This window comes from Lepisma saccharinum, chromosome 13, assembly GCF_977018435.1.
Source record: "Lepisma saccharinum chromosome 13, izLepSacc3.1, whole genome shotgun sequence".
Lineage (NCBI taxonomy): Eukaryota > Metazoa > Arthropoda > Insecta > Zygentoma > Lepismatidae > Lepisma > Lepisma saccharinum.
The window spans coordinates 73,413,377-73,431,866 of NC_139241.1; the positions used below are offsets into that span (position 1 = coordinate 73,413,377).

Sequence of the window (18,490 nt, forward strand, 5' to 3'; positions counted from 1 at the left end):
GTAACCCCATCAGCCACCCCTCTACGTTCAATGAACATGTATTTTTTTGTGTGAACAATGAGAATTAACTAAAGAAAGTTCTTTGCTCGTTGTAAGCTGCTAATGTATAGACAAAGGCTAGGCAAACAAGAACAGTCACCAGTCTGCCTTCCCATTGTTTACCACAGCATGTTTGAATGTCTCTCTTTTAAAATGTCTCACCTTCTTGACTAGACAAATATTCAAACGACAATAAGCTTAACTATTGTAAAATGTTTTGTTGGTAAGAACAGAGAGACAATCCAGATGTGAATTATCGGGGACATTTATGAGTGGACGACGCCGGAAAAATTCCAACCAATTCCAGGAATCGAACCCGGATCTCCCGCGTGGCTGTCAGATGCTCTACCAACCAGACCACCGCAGCTACTTGGATGAGTTCCATACTTTGATTATTTTAATTTATTTTAATACATTTTCTTGTTTTTATGGATTTTCTTCACACTTAAAATGTCTCACCTCGTTGACCAGACAATTATTTCGTAACAAAGAAACAAAAAAATGCTCCCAGAATTTGATAAAAATCGAATGACTAGAAAGTGATATTGTTCTATTGCTTTCGTAAATACTATATTTATGTAGATCTCTAGTACTTAATAGTAGTAGTGGTATTAGTAGTAATTCAGCTAATTAATTAATTATAAGTATTATTAATTAATTGTGATGATTATTATTTAATTAAAGTATAATAAAACAATGGTAATGTGAATTTGGAGAAAGTTTTAGAAATAACCCCCCCCCCCCCCCCTTGATAAAATCCTGCGTATGCTACTGCTCGTGTCAATATACTTGTGTTCTGCTTCACTGCAGAAGTGCTTTCCAAATTGCAAGAATTCTTGGCATGGTTCTTATTCTATTTGCGTTTCAACATTTACTGCCATCTTCCCCAAATCCGCATAAAGTTCTTCCACGGTGAAAAGCTCCTAGAAGCCTACAAACTAGAGTGCTGCACGAAGAGGATTTTACTTGAGCGCCAAATAGATTGCACGGACGACGCTACGTAGCGTATGGAATTGAGAGGTTTTTTGCTCGAGCAAATAATGCTCAAACAGGCAAAACGAGTGGTGTACACTCGATGCCCAGTAATATATGTATAACTGTAATTTGCCTGTGGTAGTGGGCTCTCATATATGGATCGTGAAGTGAAGGATGCAGTGATATTTAAACTTTAGTAAACATGGAGCAAGCAAAAATAGTCTCCATGCAGTACTCTACTACAAACATTAACAGCACAACAAACAAACTTTCAATGTTGCACATGTCTTCTGTTTTGAGTCACGTGGTGCCATTAAGGGGCGAAACCCATAACATGCAGATGTCACTGGCCCTATCAACAAGGGTACAGCGACCTTTGGTAAAAGCAGTGGTTGGTTCGCCAACATAGGACAGTCCCTACTGTTGTCTGCTCTAACAGCACAAAGTCTTTTGCCCTATAATATTGGTTGCATCTGTTGTTTTATGTATGATTTAGAGGTTGGAGTAAATAAATAAATAAATCCTTCATTGATAGCACAATGGTCTTCTCATAAAATAAAGAAAGTCTCTTCTGATTGATAATTTTTGAATCTTTGCATTTCAATAATTGAGATTTAAAAAAAATGAAACTTCATTCTTGAAGAACTAGAGAACAAATTGGAGATTCTGTTTGAACACTGCACAATTTACCATCAGAAAGATTTAAATCTCCTTCAAAGGTCATTTCCACTCATTCACACGAAGCAGGACCACTATGACTTAGACACTCACAATTTTGATTTTCACATTCTCATAATAAACCCAAAAAAGGACATTTTACAGAGGGACCCAGTCATACAATTCATTACCAAATAGTTACAAAAATATTGAGAAAACCACAGTCTTTAAAAGTAAAGTGAAAAAAAATACTGTTGGAATATACACTGTATTCAGTTGAAGAATTTCGGAAATTAAAATAATTTTATAAAATAAATTTAGATTATATACAGGGTGTATCAGAAGTCCCTCACCACCCCTTGTAAAATCCGCTGTGATGTATTTTCATGGAATTTGATATGGGCGATACAAAATAGACCTAGGGGTCTATGGTGTATGTCACAGGGAAGGCAGTCATCTTGGTTCCGCCATCTTGAATTCAACTTTTTTATTTAAAATGATAGGTGGGTCATGGGATACATGACCATAGCTAGAATTTCGTCAGGATGTCAAATCTGAAATCAAATTTCATGTAACTTCATTTGGTGAAAAGTTGTTGGCAACTGAAAGTGATGTTTTCCTGTTACAGAATGTGCTCCACATGTTGTCCGTGTTGGGCAATGCATGTGTGCAGATGCTTCTCGCAATGTCTGTGGACACCATGCAAAATAGCTGGTGAAATTTGCTCAAAGGCAGCTATGATAAGTTGTTCCAGATGACGAAGATCACGACTTTTCACACCATACACCATAGCCTTAACGTGGAGTTAGGTCTGGTTATCAGCCAGGGTATTCATCTGGCCCATGTTGACAAATATACATGCCCCAGGAAATTGCTCATCCAGGTACTGACGCACCTGGATGCCATAATGGGGAGGAAATACCTGGGAAATGTACCATCTTCCGACATCAGAGCTGGCAGTATCTATTCCTGTAGCATCCCCAGGTATCGTTCCAAATTTAAATTTCCTTGAATGAAAAAAGGACCGATTATATGCGTGTTCCCCATATGCCTGTCCACACCATAATTTTGCCTGCACCGGTCATTTTGGAGGAATCTGTCCATGCGGGGTTGTCATTTGTCATGCGACCAATAGCACATGTTTTGCCTAGTCACCTCCCCATTTACGTAGAAGTTCGCTTCATCGGAATGGAGTATCTGCATAACGACGTTTGGATTTAGCCGTAAATGCACGATAGCTCACTCACAAAACTGCACGCGGCGATCTGGATTGTGTTGCTGCATTTGCACCTTATACGTATTCCACAGTTGCAAATAACTTTTCACCAAATGAAGTTACATGAAATCTGATTTCAGATTTGACATCCTGATAAAATTCTAGCCTATGGTCATGTGTCACATGACCCACCTATCATTTTAAATAAAAAAGTTGAATTCAAGATGGTGGAACCAAGCTGGCGGGCATCCCAGTGACATACTCCAAAAGGTGTCCCCCTAGGCCTATTTTGTATCGCCCATATCAAATTCCATGGAAATACATCACTGCAGATTTTACAAGAGGTGGTAAGGGACTTCTGATACACCCTGCACACACAATATTGTATTTTAACGATACTAATGCACTATAACATAACTTAAAGTTAAAATTGACTTTTTGTATGCTTTTATATTATATTATTATACAGTTGTTATACTACTATAAAACATAGTGTCATATTGATGTGTATGTACATACCTATTACAAGGGTTTTTGTTCAAGGTAGAAAAGAGAATAGTGAGGAAACAATGATTTATTGTTTCTAATTATATATACATCTTCACAGTACACAAACGATTTGGGTGTATAATTTATATGCTTATCGTTAATTGTATGCAGATGTTTCGCAACTGCATTGCTTAGATTTTCAAAGCACAACATTGAAGCATGGAACACCTTGTTTAGCATATTCAGTCTCACACCAAGCTGCTGTGGGCTCTAGTATTTCTCCTCGTCATAACTCAATCTCTCAGCTTCACTTTCAGTGCTTTCAACTGCTTGAAGTGCAGAGTTGAGACATGTCAGGATTCATCAACTGTTGGAAGAAGAAGATATAAAAAGTCTGACTATAATAGTACATTGTAGTGCATAGTACAGGGGGATGCACAAGTATTACCTGGCAAATTGTCCATCAGCATGTTTATTCTCTTTGCTTTACACAATGTAAGGTTCAAGAAATGAAGTAAAACACAACGAAGCAGGAGAGAAACCTCTATACCAAATTAATAAAATTTTATTTCTCAAAAACAAGTAGGAAGAGAAAATTTAAGGTAGTGATGGACAATTGTCCCGCACAATGGCCGTGGGGTCCAAGGTTCAAGCTTTTGGCTCCAACTACGGGATACATGCAGGTCCAAGTCTCCTGCAGTAAGTGTAATAACTGTTTCTCATATTTCGCCCTGTGTATGGGACTGGTGGCCACGCACTATCGTGAGGAAATTGGAGAGCTACAAGTGAGTAGCGTAACCCGATCATAGAAAACCTACAATGATGGCTAGGGGTTCATCATGCTGACCACACGTCACCCCGTAACTGGTAGATTGATCTCCCACCTCTATTGGAGCGAGGTTGGCACACAGGTTATTATTGTTATTAATGATGGACAGTGGCGGCGATTGGGGGGGCAGTTGCCCCCCTTTCTTTTTGCCACTTTTGCCCCCGCACTATGCTAAACCTTATATACAAGGGAAAATATACTTTCTTTGTCCTCCCTAGTTTTGGAACCCAATCGCTGCCACTGGTGATGGACAATGTGTGGTAATACTTATGCATCCCACTGTACACGATACTCAACACATGCATTGCTTCAGATATAGTCCGAAAAACAAAAATCAAAGTTGGTTTTACATCAACTTTATACACACATAGGCTAATCTTTATTGGAGAGTTTGAAATGAGATCTGTAGTTGCAACGTTAATCACTGTGTTGATCTTTTTTATTGTGGCAATACTTATATTACATAAGCAGTAGATGTAGTACGAAGTTAGACTGCTGACAAATATCCTCAACACAGAAAGTAAGATGCACAATGAATACCAGTGTTCATATTTATTGGAAAATCTACTTTTATGAGCCATATATTCTGTTTTCTAGATCAAAGTTTTGAAATATGGCATTGCTTAACCCTCGTTAAGCATGACATTTTCTGCAACGTACAATGTGCATGGGGTACACCTGTCCGCCAACCCTTTAAGTACCTTTAGGGTATGAAATACACCATCAATTATACTGCGCATGTGTGCCGAACATTCTTTCTTCTAAGATATGCTGACATTTTCTGCTGCACTTTCTAAATGATGTAATTATAAATTTACGTCAGTCGTATGCTTGAGTGCAGTTGTTCCCCATGCACCTAAGTGCATAACAACTGAAGCAATATCATATCTACTTTTATCACTAACACCTAGCTGTGTCCTCCTTTTCCTCACTAACCTATTTCCGTACAACATTGGACTCTGCTGTGTGCTCTGTATTTTGACACCGATAAATTCTCTTGCTACGTGTTTAGGTGTGTGGGGATAACTGTACCCCAAGCATGCAACTGACATTAACTTTATAATATTATGTGGCTTACAAGCACAACAGAACTGCACAAGAGCTTAGAATAAAGACAAAGAAAGAACGTTCAGCTATGCAAAAGCACTCACGTGCAGTATGATTCACAGGGTTGCAATTAGTGTTGAATATCAATGGGAACACTGGTACCCCATGTGCCTAATGAAGGGTTAAATTGTAAACTCATGCTGATCACCTCCAGTACAGCTAAGTTAGAAAATCCATAGGGCCCTACACATCCTCTTTTGCCATTATGGCAAGGTGTCATGCACACAGGATGAGTTTACCGTTTACAATGAAATATTCAAGGATACTCTAGAAATGTCAATTACTCCAGACCAAGATAACATGCTAAGCATGTGCTTCATGTTTCTTATGTCACATTGATACAAAAATATAAACTGTTCCATCTAAATTATTGTCAATTCCATAATATACACCCGCCGCAAAATGACTTCGGACCTTATAACAAAAGCACAAAAAATACATAAAATGCATGTGAAAAGCTATTATTAAGATATTAGATACAGCAAAAAAATGCATATGGAGTCATGTTGCCTTTACTTTTGAGAACCATTTGAATGCGCTTGGGCATGCAATCACTAAGACTTCGGAAGTACAGGGTGAGCATAAAGTCTTTCCCTGATTATGAATATATATATATATCTTTACTTCCACGGTAGATAGGCAAATAAAACCTATGGCAATAACTAGTGCAATAAATTAAGTTTTTTTTCCATTTCTTTGTTTTGTCTGATTCGTAGAGACGGTCCCATATCATGGCCACCGCGTTCGCCGGACATAACCCCTCTTCACTTCTTTTATGGGGTTACGTTAAGGACACAGTGTTTAATTCACCAGTTCCTGATATGCAAACTCTTCAGACACGAAAATGGGATGCTATAGAGACGGTGACGGAAGAGATGTTGCCAAAGACATGGAGAGAAATTGAGTATCGCCTAGACTTTCTAAGGGCAACAAAGGGAGCACATGTCGAAGTGTACTGATAAAAAACTTTAGGAGTTAAGCTACCATTTCCAACAAACCGCATATCTGTATCTAGCATAGTTCTTGAGCAATAAAAGTTTGTAATCAGGGAAAGACTTTATGCTCACCCTGTAATTTAAGTCCTAAAAATGAGATTCAACTTCCCATTGTTAGAAAGGTTTCCATGGAAACTAAGCCTAACTATTGGACATGGAATGAAATTTTCTACGGAATCCGATAGAAGGCATCGAACTGAATACATTCTGCGTAAAATCATTTCTCTATGTTAATTAGCAATGCAGATATGGGCGTTTGAAATTACGTACGTAATTGTTTATTTCAAATCATCTCCATGGAAACGACAACAATGGCTAAAAATGAGATTCAACTTTCCATTGTAGAAAGGTTTCCATGGAAACGAAGCCTAAATATTGGACATGGAATGACATTTTTTTACGGAATCTGAAATAATAGCTTTTCACATGAATTTTCTGTATTTTTTGTGCTTTTGTCATGAGGTCCAAAGTCATTTTGCAGTGGGTGTATTAATTGCACAATTATATTTAATAATAATAATAATATTTATTTCCACAAACCTGTGATACATAGACATGGAAAAAGTCAGGGGTAACAAGTGGAATATTGAGAGTTTTGTCCACAAATAGTTTACAATATACGATGTTAAGAATATGATATGTCCTAAAAAGATTATATAAAACTTTGTCATAAAAGAGATATTACTATATAGAATTTCAAAACATGAGGGCATATATGTTATAAACAGTACAAAATGATTATCGATTAAAATTAAAGGAAATAACAAAGAATACATATAGCATAATTAAATAACTAGAGGTATTATTAGTTAATGTCTAGTCCTATATTTTCCATAAATTCACATAGACTATATAGTGCTTTCTTTAGCAAATACTCTTTTATAGCTAATGTTCGTTTATATCAGGGGGTGAGTATTTTAATATTGTTTGGGAGGTTATTATAAAACCATATTCCAGCATTCAGTGGTGTATTTTTTGATAGCTGCAGTCTGTTTTGTTTTAGGTGGTAGTCATTTTTGCTTCTAGTGTTATGGTTATGTATTTGGTAATTTTTGGTCACCTGACCAGTATATAAAACAAATAAGATAACTTTATATATGTAGAGAGAAAAAGTAAAATTCATTGCTCTTTAAAAATTCCTTTACAAGGAGTCCTAAAACTTAATTTAAATATAATTCTCAAAGCCTTTTTTTGAAGTCTTAGTACTCTGGAGATTAGTATGAGAAGCTCTACCCCATGCTACAATGCCATATTCAATATGAGGGTAAATAAGTCCATAATAGATAGTTTTATTAATTTCAGTTACGTTGTATTGTGCAAGTTGTTTCAAGAGATAAAGATTTGTGGCTAGTTTACTACTACACTATGTGGAGGAAAGTCATTGGACACCCCGGTTTCAACTCTGAAACAAACTCCTCATGGAAAATAGAGTACAGACGGGTATATATACGGCAGCAGGAGGCTTCTCAGGTCATTCGCTGATAAAATGACGGACAGGAAAGAGCTCAGCATGTTTGAAGGATCATAGTAGGCTGCTCCATAGGAGGCATGAGTATACGTAGCATAGCTGATGCCCGACAGGTCCCTAAATCAACTGTAGCCTTTTTCATCAAGAAGGGGAAGGAAAAGATACACTGCAGCAATGCACCACGAAGTGGAAGACCCACGACATTGGATGACCGAGACAGGAGAGTGCTGAAGAGGGAGATTCGGAAAAACAGAACCCATCCGATGCATTCGATTGCAGAAGAGTTTCAAAGTGCGACCAATTTGACTGTTTCGACCAAGACACTTCGCAAGGAGGCCAATGCGCTCGGTTATCATGGTCGAGCCGCTGCCCACAAATCCCTGATAACAAAAAACAATAAACAGCAGGGACTATGCTGGTGTAAAGATTGGAGAAACTGGACAGTGGAGCAATGGCAGAAGGTTCTATGGAACGATGAATCACTCTTCACACTGTTTCGATCAGATGGGAGAGTGTGGGTATGGCGATTACCCGGAGTACGTCTGTTACCAGAGTGTGTAGTGCCCACAGTGAAATATGGTGGTGGCGGCATCATGTTCTGTGGTTGTTTCAGCTGGCATGGCGTGGGTCCACTGGTACCGGTGTATGGACACATGACGTCTGCGTCCTACCGAGATATTCTTGACAACTCCATGCTCACCATGTTGTAGCGTTTCATGGAAACGAAGAATGTGTGTTCCAGGACAATCATGCGACTTGTTATGTTTCCAGGGCTACCATGGAGTGGTATGCAGAAAATAATGTCACCCGACTGGAGGACAACAAAGAGCCTCATCTCTTAGGACACTGAACCCAGCAATCCCCAGAACACAGAAATTAGACCGACTTGTTATTTCTTCTCCATTTCTCATCTCCTTTCGTTAGCAACCACGAAGTATATAAATATATTAATAAAACAAATAATAGCATTTATATGTGAATATTATACAGGAAACTATTATCATCTTAATGTCTCTTAATTTTTGCCCCTCCTCCCTTACGCAAATCATTGTTCATAGCATCCGTAGTACATTAAAATCTTCAATTTGCAATTACATTTTGAACGAAAGAGTCGATACAATATATTGTATATTTTATAATATAATTTGATTATTTAATAATTGACATATATTTAACGTGCATGTGTGTGTGTTTGTCTGTGTGTCTGTCTTTCTGCTCCCCCCCCCCCCCCAATCTGCAGTGATTTCGCACCCTGCTCTTGGTTATCAGGCATTCTGGTAACATAACATATATTGGGAATCGAATAACAAGAAATTATTGTGGTTGCAAACACTGCTTTTGAAGGGCGGAGAACTAATTGAGGGTTGTCACTGCCTCCGCAGTCAACTTGAATACTTTCTCCCCAGAGCTCAAGTTGTGGCGCGAGACCTATAATATTGGTAGTTTTTGATTATTTTTACATGTCATGACCTTCCCACCATCCCCCCCCCCCCAGGGGTGTCGTAACCCCACAGTATTTCAACTTTCTAATAGTCTGGAGGGAGGTAATGTTTGTATATATATATATCATCCTGTTTTGTACCTTGTTACATTTGTACTTGGTGCAGAGTCTGAAGAAGGCCTTGCTAGAAGGTTGAAACGTTACGTTTAGTTTATGTTTTATAATAAAATAAATTTCTGCCTTGGTCAGCATATTGAGTTTTTTAGTATTTCTTTCCAGTTTGCAAGTTTAGTTGAAATTGCTTCAGGCATTCGCAAGTTATGCCGGAACAAACATATACACACATAAATCCATTTTTATATATATATAAAATAATAATATATAATAATATAAGCTATACATATCCAATATCTAGAACAAAAGTAATACAATACTTGCTAGTAGTGTAATGTTTTAAATTCTTTGTCAGAAATATTACACCTGTGGAATATTAAGGCCAAATTTTTATATATTATATTTTTCAAATACAACAGGTTTATGCGTGCCATGCCTAAGAATTTCGTAAAATAGAATATGGTCATATAGAATAATAATAATAACCCATGGCGCAACAGCCCATTGACGGCCCAGGCCTACCTACTGGCTGCCAGCCTCACTCCCACCTTATCCTATTCACTCACTCACCCAAGGTGGGAAACCATCCAACCGGTTACGGGGTGACGTGTGGTCAGCATGACGAACACCCAGTCGTCGTTGTAGGTTTTCACGAACGGGTTACACTACTCATTCATAGTTCCCAAATTTCCTTACGATGTTGGGTGGCTACCGGTCCCATACACAGGCCGAAATCTCAGAAGAAAAGTTGTTACGCTTTCCCCAGGGTACTCGAACCTGCGCGCATCCCGTAGCCGGAGGCCAAAGCATGACACCTTACACCGCACAACCACGGTGCAGGATGCTCGCATGGAATAGAAACGTTTTTATTCAGCTATCAGTCCTTCATTTATCACATACTATTTTAAAAGGGAGGGGAGTGGTGTCCAACCTCTTCTGGGCACACCACTGGATTTATTAAACGAAACCAAGAATTAGTGTTTTGTTGCAAAAAAAGGCAAGGATAATGCAAAAAAAAAAAAGGCAAGCTATACTACTTCATGCTGAGTAAAAAAAGCAAAAAATATAGGTACCTGAGTAGAATGCTGTGATTCAGCTAGAGCCCCCATATGTCATACAACCCAACCATGAATAACTCCTAGAAAAAATACAAAGCAGTTGTGTTATTTTTATAACCGACTCCAAAAGGAGTAAAATTGTTAGTTTGTGTTTTAATGGCTATGGTAGCATGATTCATAACTTGTTAATAAGAAAGCTAGACACTAGTTGGCTAATAAAAGCATTTTTATACCACCAAGCTATCTTATGCCGAGAGTTAATGCACACTTTTCAAGATATTAGTGCTTGTCTTGCGAAATTCATGAGATTCAGTTCATGTTCTGTAGTATTTTGTACTAATTTTTTGTTTCCATAACTGTGAAAGGGTACATTACAGAGATTTCAGACCGAAGTGACAATTGGCGGCAACACTTGTTATGAAGATTTCATGCCAAAGTGATGAGCGACACATGACAATCTGGATAAAACAAAGACCTGAAATATTAGAGAAGCCCTAACAATGCTTTCAGGTTGACTAGTACTACATGTGGTGACTATTTCAAACACAAGTAGTCACATCCCAAAGGGCCTCCCCAATGGCGCAGTGGTAGCATCGTCGCCTTGTAATCAACCCGGTAGAGGCACATAGTGGTTCGGATCCCACTTTAAGCTGTAGGTCCAGCCCCGATTAGCCTTACTGTGCTTAAAGTGGACTTAAATCACCATCTCAATCAATCACATCCCAAATGGCCAAAACATAACCCCTTTACATGATATCGATGGTAAATTACGGAACAAAGAGAAATAATAAAGCCAAATAGTTTGCATGGATGACGCTACAGTGGAGCCGCCATGCTGTATGAGCTACTGCGCAGACTTCTCGATTGTCACGACACCTTTATGGTGTGTTGCTAAGGAACCTTTTTGACTGCTGAAACTCAAATCTCCATGAAGTTTAGAATAAAATTCCTGTTATATAATGACTTCCCCTCATACATTTTTCAATTTGCTTACCTGATATCAAAAGTGATAAAATTTTAGGTATTTTCATGTTATTTGTACTCCAAAAATTATAAAATAGACTAATATGAAGACTTCAACATCAACCACTCAGCATATAGTTGTGGTTATAACATGGAAGTCAACAAATTTAGCAAATTTTGCACACATTACATTACAAAAAATTAACCCATTGCCGTCTCATTATGAAATTTTGCGCTCAAATAGTCAATTGATGTCTTCAAATCATATTTCTTTTTAAAAAAAATTAAAAATGTTGTTTTTGAGAGAGATTTTCAAAAAAACATTTTTTCAAGTTTCTTAAAAATTAAAAAATCAAATACACAGTCATGTTGTATCTCAAATTAAAGCTCATTAAAAGCAGAAGACAATGACTCCGATTTGAGCTCTCTAGGTCAAATAGTTTTTGATCTAAAGCTGTTTAAAGATTTCAAAATGTCGTCAAATTTTTGGATTTTTGCTTTTTTGAAAGTCAATAACTCAAAAACTAAGAGCCGAAAAAATCTAAAATTTGGCAGTTTTTGTTCTCTTGATAGGTGCAATATATAAACAAAAAATCTGAATCCTTAAGGTTCAAAAATATTTTTTATCGGTTGATTTGACATAGAATGAGCCTGTCATGTTACAATGTTATCTCATTGTAAATGCTTGAGCGTAGCATGCTCGAGTTTGGGAGACTTTGAACTAGTACAAGTAAGTGAAAGTGGTTCTATGCAGTACTCTACAATGTACATATTGTGGTTGTGTACTTATGTTGCAGAATAACAACACATACCAACACTTTATTGGTTTACCACTAATCATCTTTAAAAAAAAAAATGATGAAAAAAGCTACACAGTAGTGATTGATTATAAATCTTTCTCAACATGGCACATCTGCCCCTATGAAGGAAAATACTGACACTCATGACAGGCTGAGGTTGTCACGTTCCGACTGCATGAATCTGTTCTTGATAACACGTTGTTGATCAAAGTTATCTCTATGCATTGTTGTGAGGTGAATTTACCAAAGAGAAACATGACAAAATCTTGTCTTGGAAAGCCACCAAATGCGCTTGAGTTTAGGGAATATTCGTACAATTTGATCTGATTTTGCTGACAAGCGGTATGCCTCCAGACATTACACAGGCCAGGTTCGAACAGCACAATAACCACACAAGGTCACTGTACTGCATGGTAAATCCAAAAGCATAAGTGTCGATGTTTGACTGTATCTAAAATGTTCCCAACTTTCCTTTTTAGGGAGACTTCACACTAAAGCGACAGGTGACACCAAACACATACTTGTGAAGCCTGCCATACTGCTACAGTGTGAAACACTGGTGCTGATTGGTTCGTTCCCAAGCAGCATGTGTCATTTGCCACTTGTCAATTGGGTGTGAAATCTCCGACATAATATGTATAGAGTGTAAAAATATGACTACCCAATATTCATATTAAACAAAGCATGGACATAATAATAAACATTAATATCATCATTAGAATGTAGGAAACAGTACTTTTGGGAGGTCGCAGGCACAAATCCTGTAGCTGAATATTCTAAGGTTTACCGTGTTTTAACTGTCACTCCACGTAAATCATTATTACTGGCATTATACCCTTACTGAAAATCATAGATCCTTCTTTCACTTCACAAATTCTAACCAACCATCCATTTTTTATTTGATTTTTGTCACTTAGATTCGCTTTTCTCCCACCTTTGGGTAATCACAATGATGATGATGAGATATGAAGTGATGAAATTGATGAAGGGGCACTCACAAAGAACACACACACCCTGGCCAGGATTCGAACCTGGGACCCCTGGTCTTGTAGCATGCTGTGCTAACCACATTGCTATTGAGATCAGTCCATCCATTTTTGATACACTTAAAATTATATGTTACTAACTCTGAACATACTATTTTATTTATCTTGTAGTCTATGGTTGTTACAAGCATAAAAACACAGTTTTTGGTCGAGACGTTTAACCCCTTCCCTTACCTGTGTTCGGCGTAATATTACACCCTTGGTCACTATAGCTTATTCTTTGTTGGGCATAATATTACGCCCGCGAACATCTCTGACTGAAGTAACCTGTGTTGAACAGAATAATACGTTTTTTGTTGGTGAAACATATGTTTTGCTATTTAAGAAACGACGACCTTTTATTAAGTCACGATTTTCAGTGCCGACAAAGAAGAAGAAGAATTAATAGTAGTAGTAGTAGTTCAGAGGAAAGTAAACTGTTTTTGTGTTATGCTGACAAAGTGCAAACGTGCGTTTGTGTGCTGCGTTTAGTCAGTTGCTTTATATATATATATATATATATTTTTGGTGTTGCGTTATTTGAACTGTTCGTGATTTATTTTTGGTTTTTGAGTTTGTGGGTTTATAATAGTATCTAATAGGAAGATATTGCAATGAAACTTGGCGGACGCATTACGTATAGATCATAGTATTTTTCAAGGTAGATTATAATCGAGTACCTATATCCAGGGCCAGTCCAGAGGGCCCCAAAGTTACCAAAAGTGATTTTTCGGAGGGAAATTTGTCCGAATTATCCCCGATTAGTATCTAATAGTATTGTCAAACAGGATTGTGAAATATTTTTTCCCTCATCCCTCATACCTATTGAAGATATTGCAATGAAACTTGGCAGACGCATTACGTATAGACCATAGTATTTTCCAAGGTAGATTAATTGAGTACCTATATCCAGGGCCGGTCCAGAGGGCCCCAAAGTTACCAAAAGGGATTTTTCGGAGGGAAATTTCCTGAATTATCCCCGATTTCCCTTTTCTCATACTTGATGTACACATGTGAGTGGTACCATTTGAAAGCCTGTTCTATTCTGAAGAAAAATACACATGAACCATGATACTCGGATGAATTGTGCTAAAGCAGTAGCTACTTAAAAATATTACTACATAAACTCAGAAGAAGAAAAATACACATAACGGGAAACCATTTTGTCAGAAAATTTCACAGGGAAGGGGTTAAGGAGAACGCATGCTTCCTTCATCAGATATTTATTTTTAGTTTTATTATAGACACAGTTATAACAATGCTTAATTTTTTTTCAACAAAAAAGAATCTGTTATACAATGGATCTTGTCAATGTTACATTGTTGTAACATACCAACTTAACTGTGAAACAAGCAGTCTGTTTTTATTATTATTTTAATTAATTTTAGATTATGACATTTTTTAATTGTAGATCCCAAATATCATCAGGCATCACCCCTTGTTCTATCTTCTTAGTCTTTCTTACATACACAAAAAAAAAAAAGAAGAAAAGAAAAGTAGACAAAGATGAGAAATCTGTTGCAAAGAAATTAGTTTGTATAACATTCCACAAGGGATTCTCACATAAAATTGCAAAAATTTTTAGAAGATTTAATTTCAAAATTGTTTTTAGATCACCAAGGAGTTTGGAATGAGCATTTAATGAATACAATATGAGAAAATCTCTACCAGATGTGGAAACCACAGGAATATATAAGTTATTCATGTTCAAAAAATTATGTAGGACAAACATCAAGAAAAATGTCAATAAGATGGCATGAACATGATTTGGACATTATAAATTTAAATCCAAGAGCTGGTTTGTCAGCTTACGTCATCGAGGAGAAGCATATGATTAAAAAGAGAAGGGTTTTAAAAAGAGTGACAGGAAACATAGATTTGAATGTCTGTGAAGCTTCGTTCATTGCAGAAGAACACTGGAAGAAATTAAATAATGAGATAGGCAACATAAACCCACTAGGGACTTTTCTTTTTCACAAGTGGGGTAAGCCACCATCTTTACCTAGGTAAAATTTAATGCAACGGAAGACATCAAGAATCTCTGTAATAGGAATGATGATTTTGAATTGCCTGATGAGATTTGGGATCTATAATTAAAAAATGTTAATCTAAAATTCATCTAAAATAATAATAAAAACAGACTGCTTGTTTCACAGTTAAGTTACTATGTTACAGCAGACATGTTCCATTGAATAAGTTTTTTTTTTTTTTGTTAAAAATTTTTAATCATTGTTACAACCGTATCTTGGATCAAGCTAAAAATAAATGTCTGATGAAGGGAGCATGTGTTCCCCTAAAACGTCACAACAAAAACTGTTTTTTTTATGCTTGTAACAACCGTAGACTACAAGAGAAATAATTCTACAATGAAAGCAATGCGTACATACAAGGAAAATTACACTATTTTAATTTATTTAAATTATTTTTTGTGACAAATACAGTGTGTTTACAGGTTGGTAGACAAGCCCACCTTCTCAACAGAACCACTTTGCAGCCAAATCACTGGTGTGGTATGATCCATGATGCTCCAGTTGCATCACACCTATGCCCAGTGCTTGAAGTGGAAAATGTTATCTGGGGGAATGTTTGGTTGAGTGTTGGGGTTAGCGAGATTTGCTCTTACTGTTTAACATGGTGACAAGACAGCTGAGGGAGGGGGAAAGGGTGCTTTGCAAAAATTTTGCTAACTGGGGGATACCATTCCCTCGCAAAATGTCATACACAAAGGGGATTTTCATGACCTTCAACATATGACAAATGCTGCAAGGCAGGTCAGGAGTGACAACATCTGGGACTCTAACCTAGTTTTGGCAGCAGTTATATCTTGGTTCATATGGTGGTGCACTGTGATCGCTACATGGAAAAAATCTGAGCGAGTGCCATTTTGGGCCACATTACGAAACTGCAAACAGCTATCCATGCATGTGTGTGCCATATCTCAATAAATAAATAAAAAGTGGTTCCAGGATGGTCTGGAAAAGTGCCACACAAGTGGTGCAACTGCACTCAACACCAGGGGGACTATATTGGGAAGATGGGCTTATCTACCAACATGTAAGTTACCTGTATCTGTAGCAAAAGAATTAAATCAATAGTCACTCCTTGCAGATTTTCATACAACAAACAATGTATGTTAAATTTATCAGCACTACCATGACGAGAACAAAATAGATTTTAAACACTTAATATATTAGTACAGTTAAACAAAAATCTTCACACACAGTATAAGGATTAATAACTCAAGGGCACACATTATTTTTTTTAGTAAATACATTCACTACCCATTCAAATGCTCACCCAAAATCTTAAAATTACTATGTATATTTTGAATTTAGCCAATATAATTGTATTTATCTGGAATTCTTCACTATTGTCTTTACTGAAATGATAGTCTCATGTGAAATTTTTGCATGTACTTCTTGTGACTGTCTGCATTCTGAACAAACTATTTACATGTGGCAGTCTCAAGAAACTATACAATGTGGACTAAATGAGGATCTTCTGTTCATTCTATCTGCTTTAAACTATCTCTGCCATAATTGAATTACATCATTTCACCATATCAATTTAAAAAATATGTTTTCTTTAATGTTCTCTGGAGCAACAGTGCAATAAATTTCTTCAAAACCTCCCAAGACACAGGCTCCATCATGAGCAATTATGAATACATTATTTGAAGTAAGAAAATGGACCTTTATGTTGACTGTAATGAAAACCAAAAATTGTCAGTAATGTCCAGAGCTGCAATCTTGTGGTTAATTAACAAGTCACCTATTAACTACCAATTGTATGACAAGCACATTCTGCATCAGCCTGCTGATTAAAGAGTTAAGCAAACTACAAAAAAACACACATAAAAATCCTATTTCATTGCATTTGCCTTACTTCGTGCTGGAAAGTTGTGATGCGTTACATGAATATGGATATCTTGGGTTTCCCCACCAGCTGAAAGTAGAATAAAGAATGTAGTAATAACATAGTTCATTTTTATATGAACTTCTTAGGATAAAATATATTTTTGCACTGAGTTCTTGGCATTTATATGGAAACTATTATATGTACTCCAAGCAATACTCCTTGCAAAATACATTGTGTAGTGTGAAATGCAGGAAGGGTAGATTGATTTTACATTCAAACACAATGAAATGAAAGAAGTCCAATAATTATGTTTTAACCTTCATGTGCATTCATGATGAAGTATGAAAAACATGAAAAGAGGGGGGGGGGTCTTTTTCCATGTTGCATGTTACTTAGGCCCACTTTAGATGGAAGCATTTCCTTTAACATTTCTACTAGCATAAATGCTTACAAAAATATTGTAGCAGATATTACTTTACACGGAAGCATTTCATGTAACATTTCGGTTAGCTCTTGCGGTTACAATGTATATATAATATATACAGCACGAAATGCTCATCAAGTTACACTATCTATAGTGAGTGCATATCCTTCCACACGTGTACTGTATACATTATAAAGTACGTATTTAAGCAGCACGATTGATTTGTACCTAACACCTTTTTATAGGAATTGTTATTATTTTTTTTTATTTAAGCCCCTATCACACGGAACTGGATTTCTAGTAGGAATGCCCTAGTTGGCGCTGAACTAACTTTTTAGGTAGCAATCATGGCCGCCTGGCTGACTGCTTGACTGGTTTGGAGGAATAGGACATGTTCTAATTGCTACTAATTCTTCAACTAGATTCTGTGGAACAGCCAATCAGAGCAAAGTTTCGCCATGTGAAGATAATCTGTGAGTTTGCAAAGTAGCGTTTTTTGTCTGTGGTTTCCGAGTGCATACAGCACGAAAGGCATGTCGAGTACCATCTATGGTGACCGAGTGCACGGTGTTTACAATTGAAAAAGCTAAAATATTCTTCCATACGTGTATAATGAACGTTGTAAAGTATGTATTTTATCAGCGCCATTCTTCTCTACCTAAAACTTTTTAATATGACGCGACATTCCTCTCGGTTGAATAGTTATCATATTTTAAAAGTGTGAGATGATACGTTGTTTACATCTCGCGCTGCCGCCATTATGGGAACGAAAGACTATCGACAAGTACGGTGTAACAAGTACCGTGTGAGGCGAAAACTAGCAAATGGGTAGTCAGTCCAGCGTCAACTAGAGCATTCCTACTAGAAATCTAGTTCCGTGTGATAGGGGCTTTACTTTCATTTGGGATTACTGCTTAGCAGTTTTTCCCATATCTATCTATGCACTGTACATAAACTTACATTTTTTTGTACATTATTATTAAGAAAAACTACCAATAAAAAATGTTTCTACTAAATTGTTGGGTCACATTT

The 18,490-nt window shown here is 36.9% G+C and overlaps 1 protein-coding gene across 2 annotated transcripts in view; it reads right to left on the reverse strand.

Annotated features, from left to right (window-relative positions):
• Window positions 1-3,445: 3,445 nt before the first annotated feature.
• The window catches only part of LOC145997412 (TGF-beta-activated kinase 1 and MAP3K7-binding protein 3-like), a 213,881-nt gene continuing 198,836 nt past the window's right edge, over window positions 3,446-18,490 (reverse strand). Inside the window, exons 9-11 of one of the 2 annotated variants that reach the window (XM_083134434.1) lie at window positions 17,062-17,121; window positions 10,404-10,468; window positions 3,446-3,743 (exon numbers count right to left, since the gene is read on the reverse strand). In XM_083134434.1, coding sequence (XP_082990560.1) covers window positions 10,443-10,468; window positions 17,062-17,121 — 86 coding nt within the window. In that variant the 3' untranslated portion in view covers window positions 3,446-3,743; window positions 10,404-10,442. The remainder of the gene's footprint in view (window positions 3,744-10,403; window positions 10,469-17,061; window positions 17,122-18,490) is intronic. The other variant, XM_083134435.1, reaches the window with a different exon arrangement.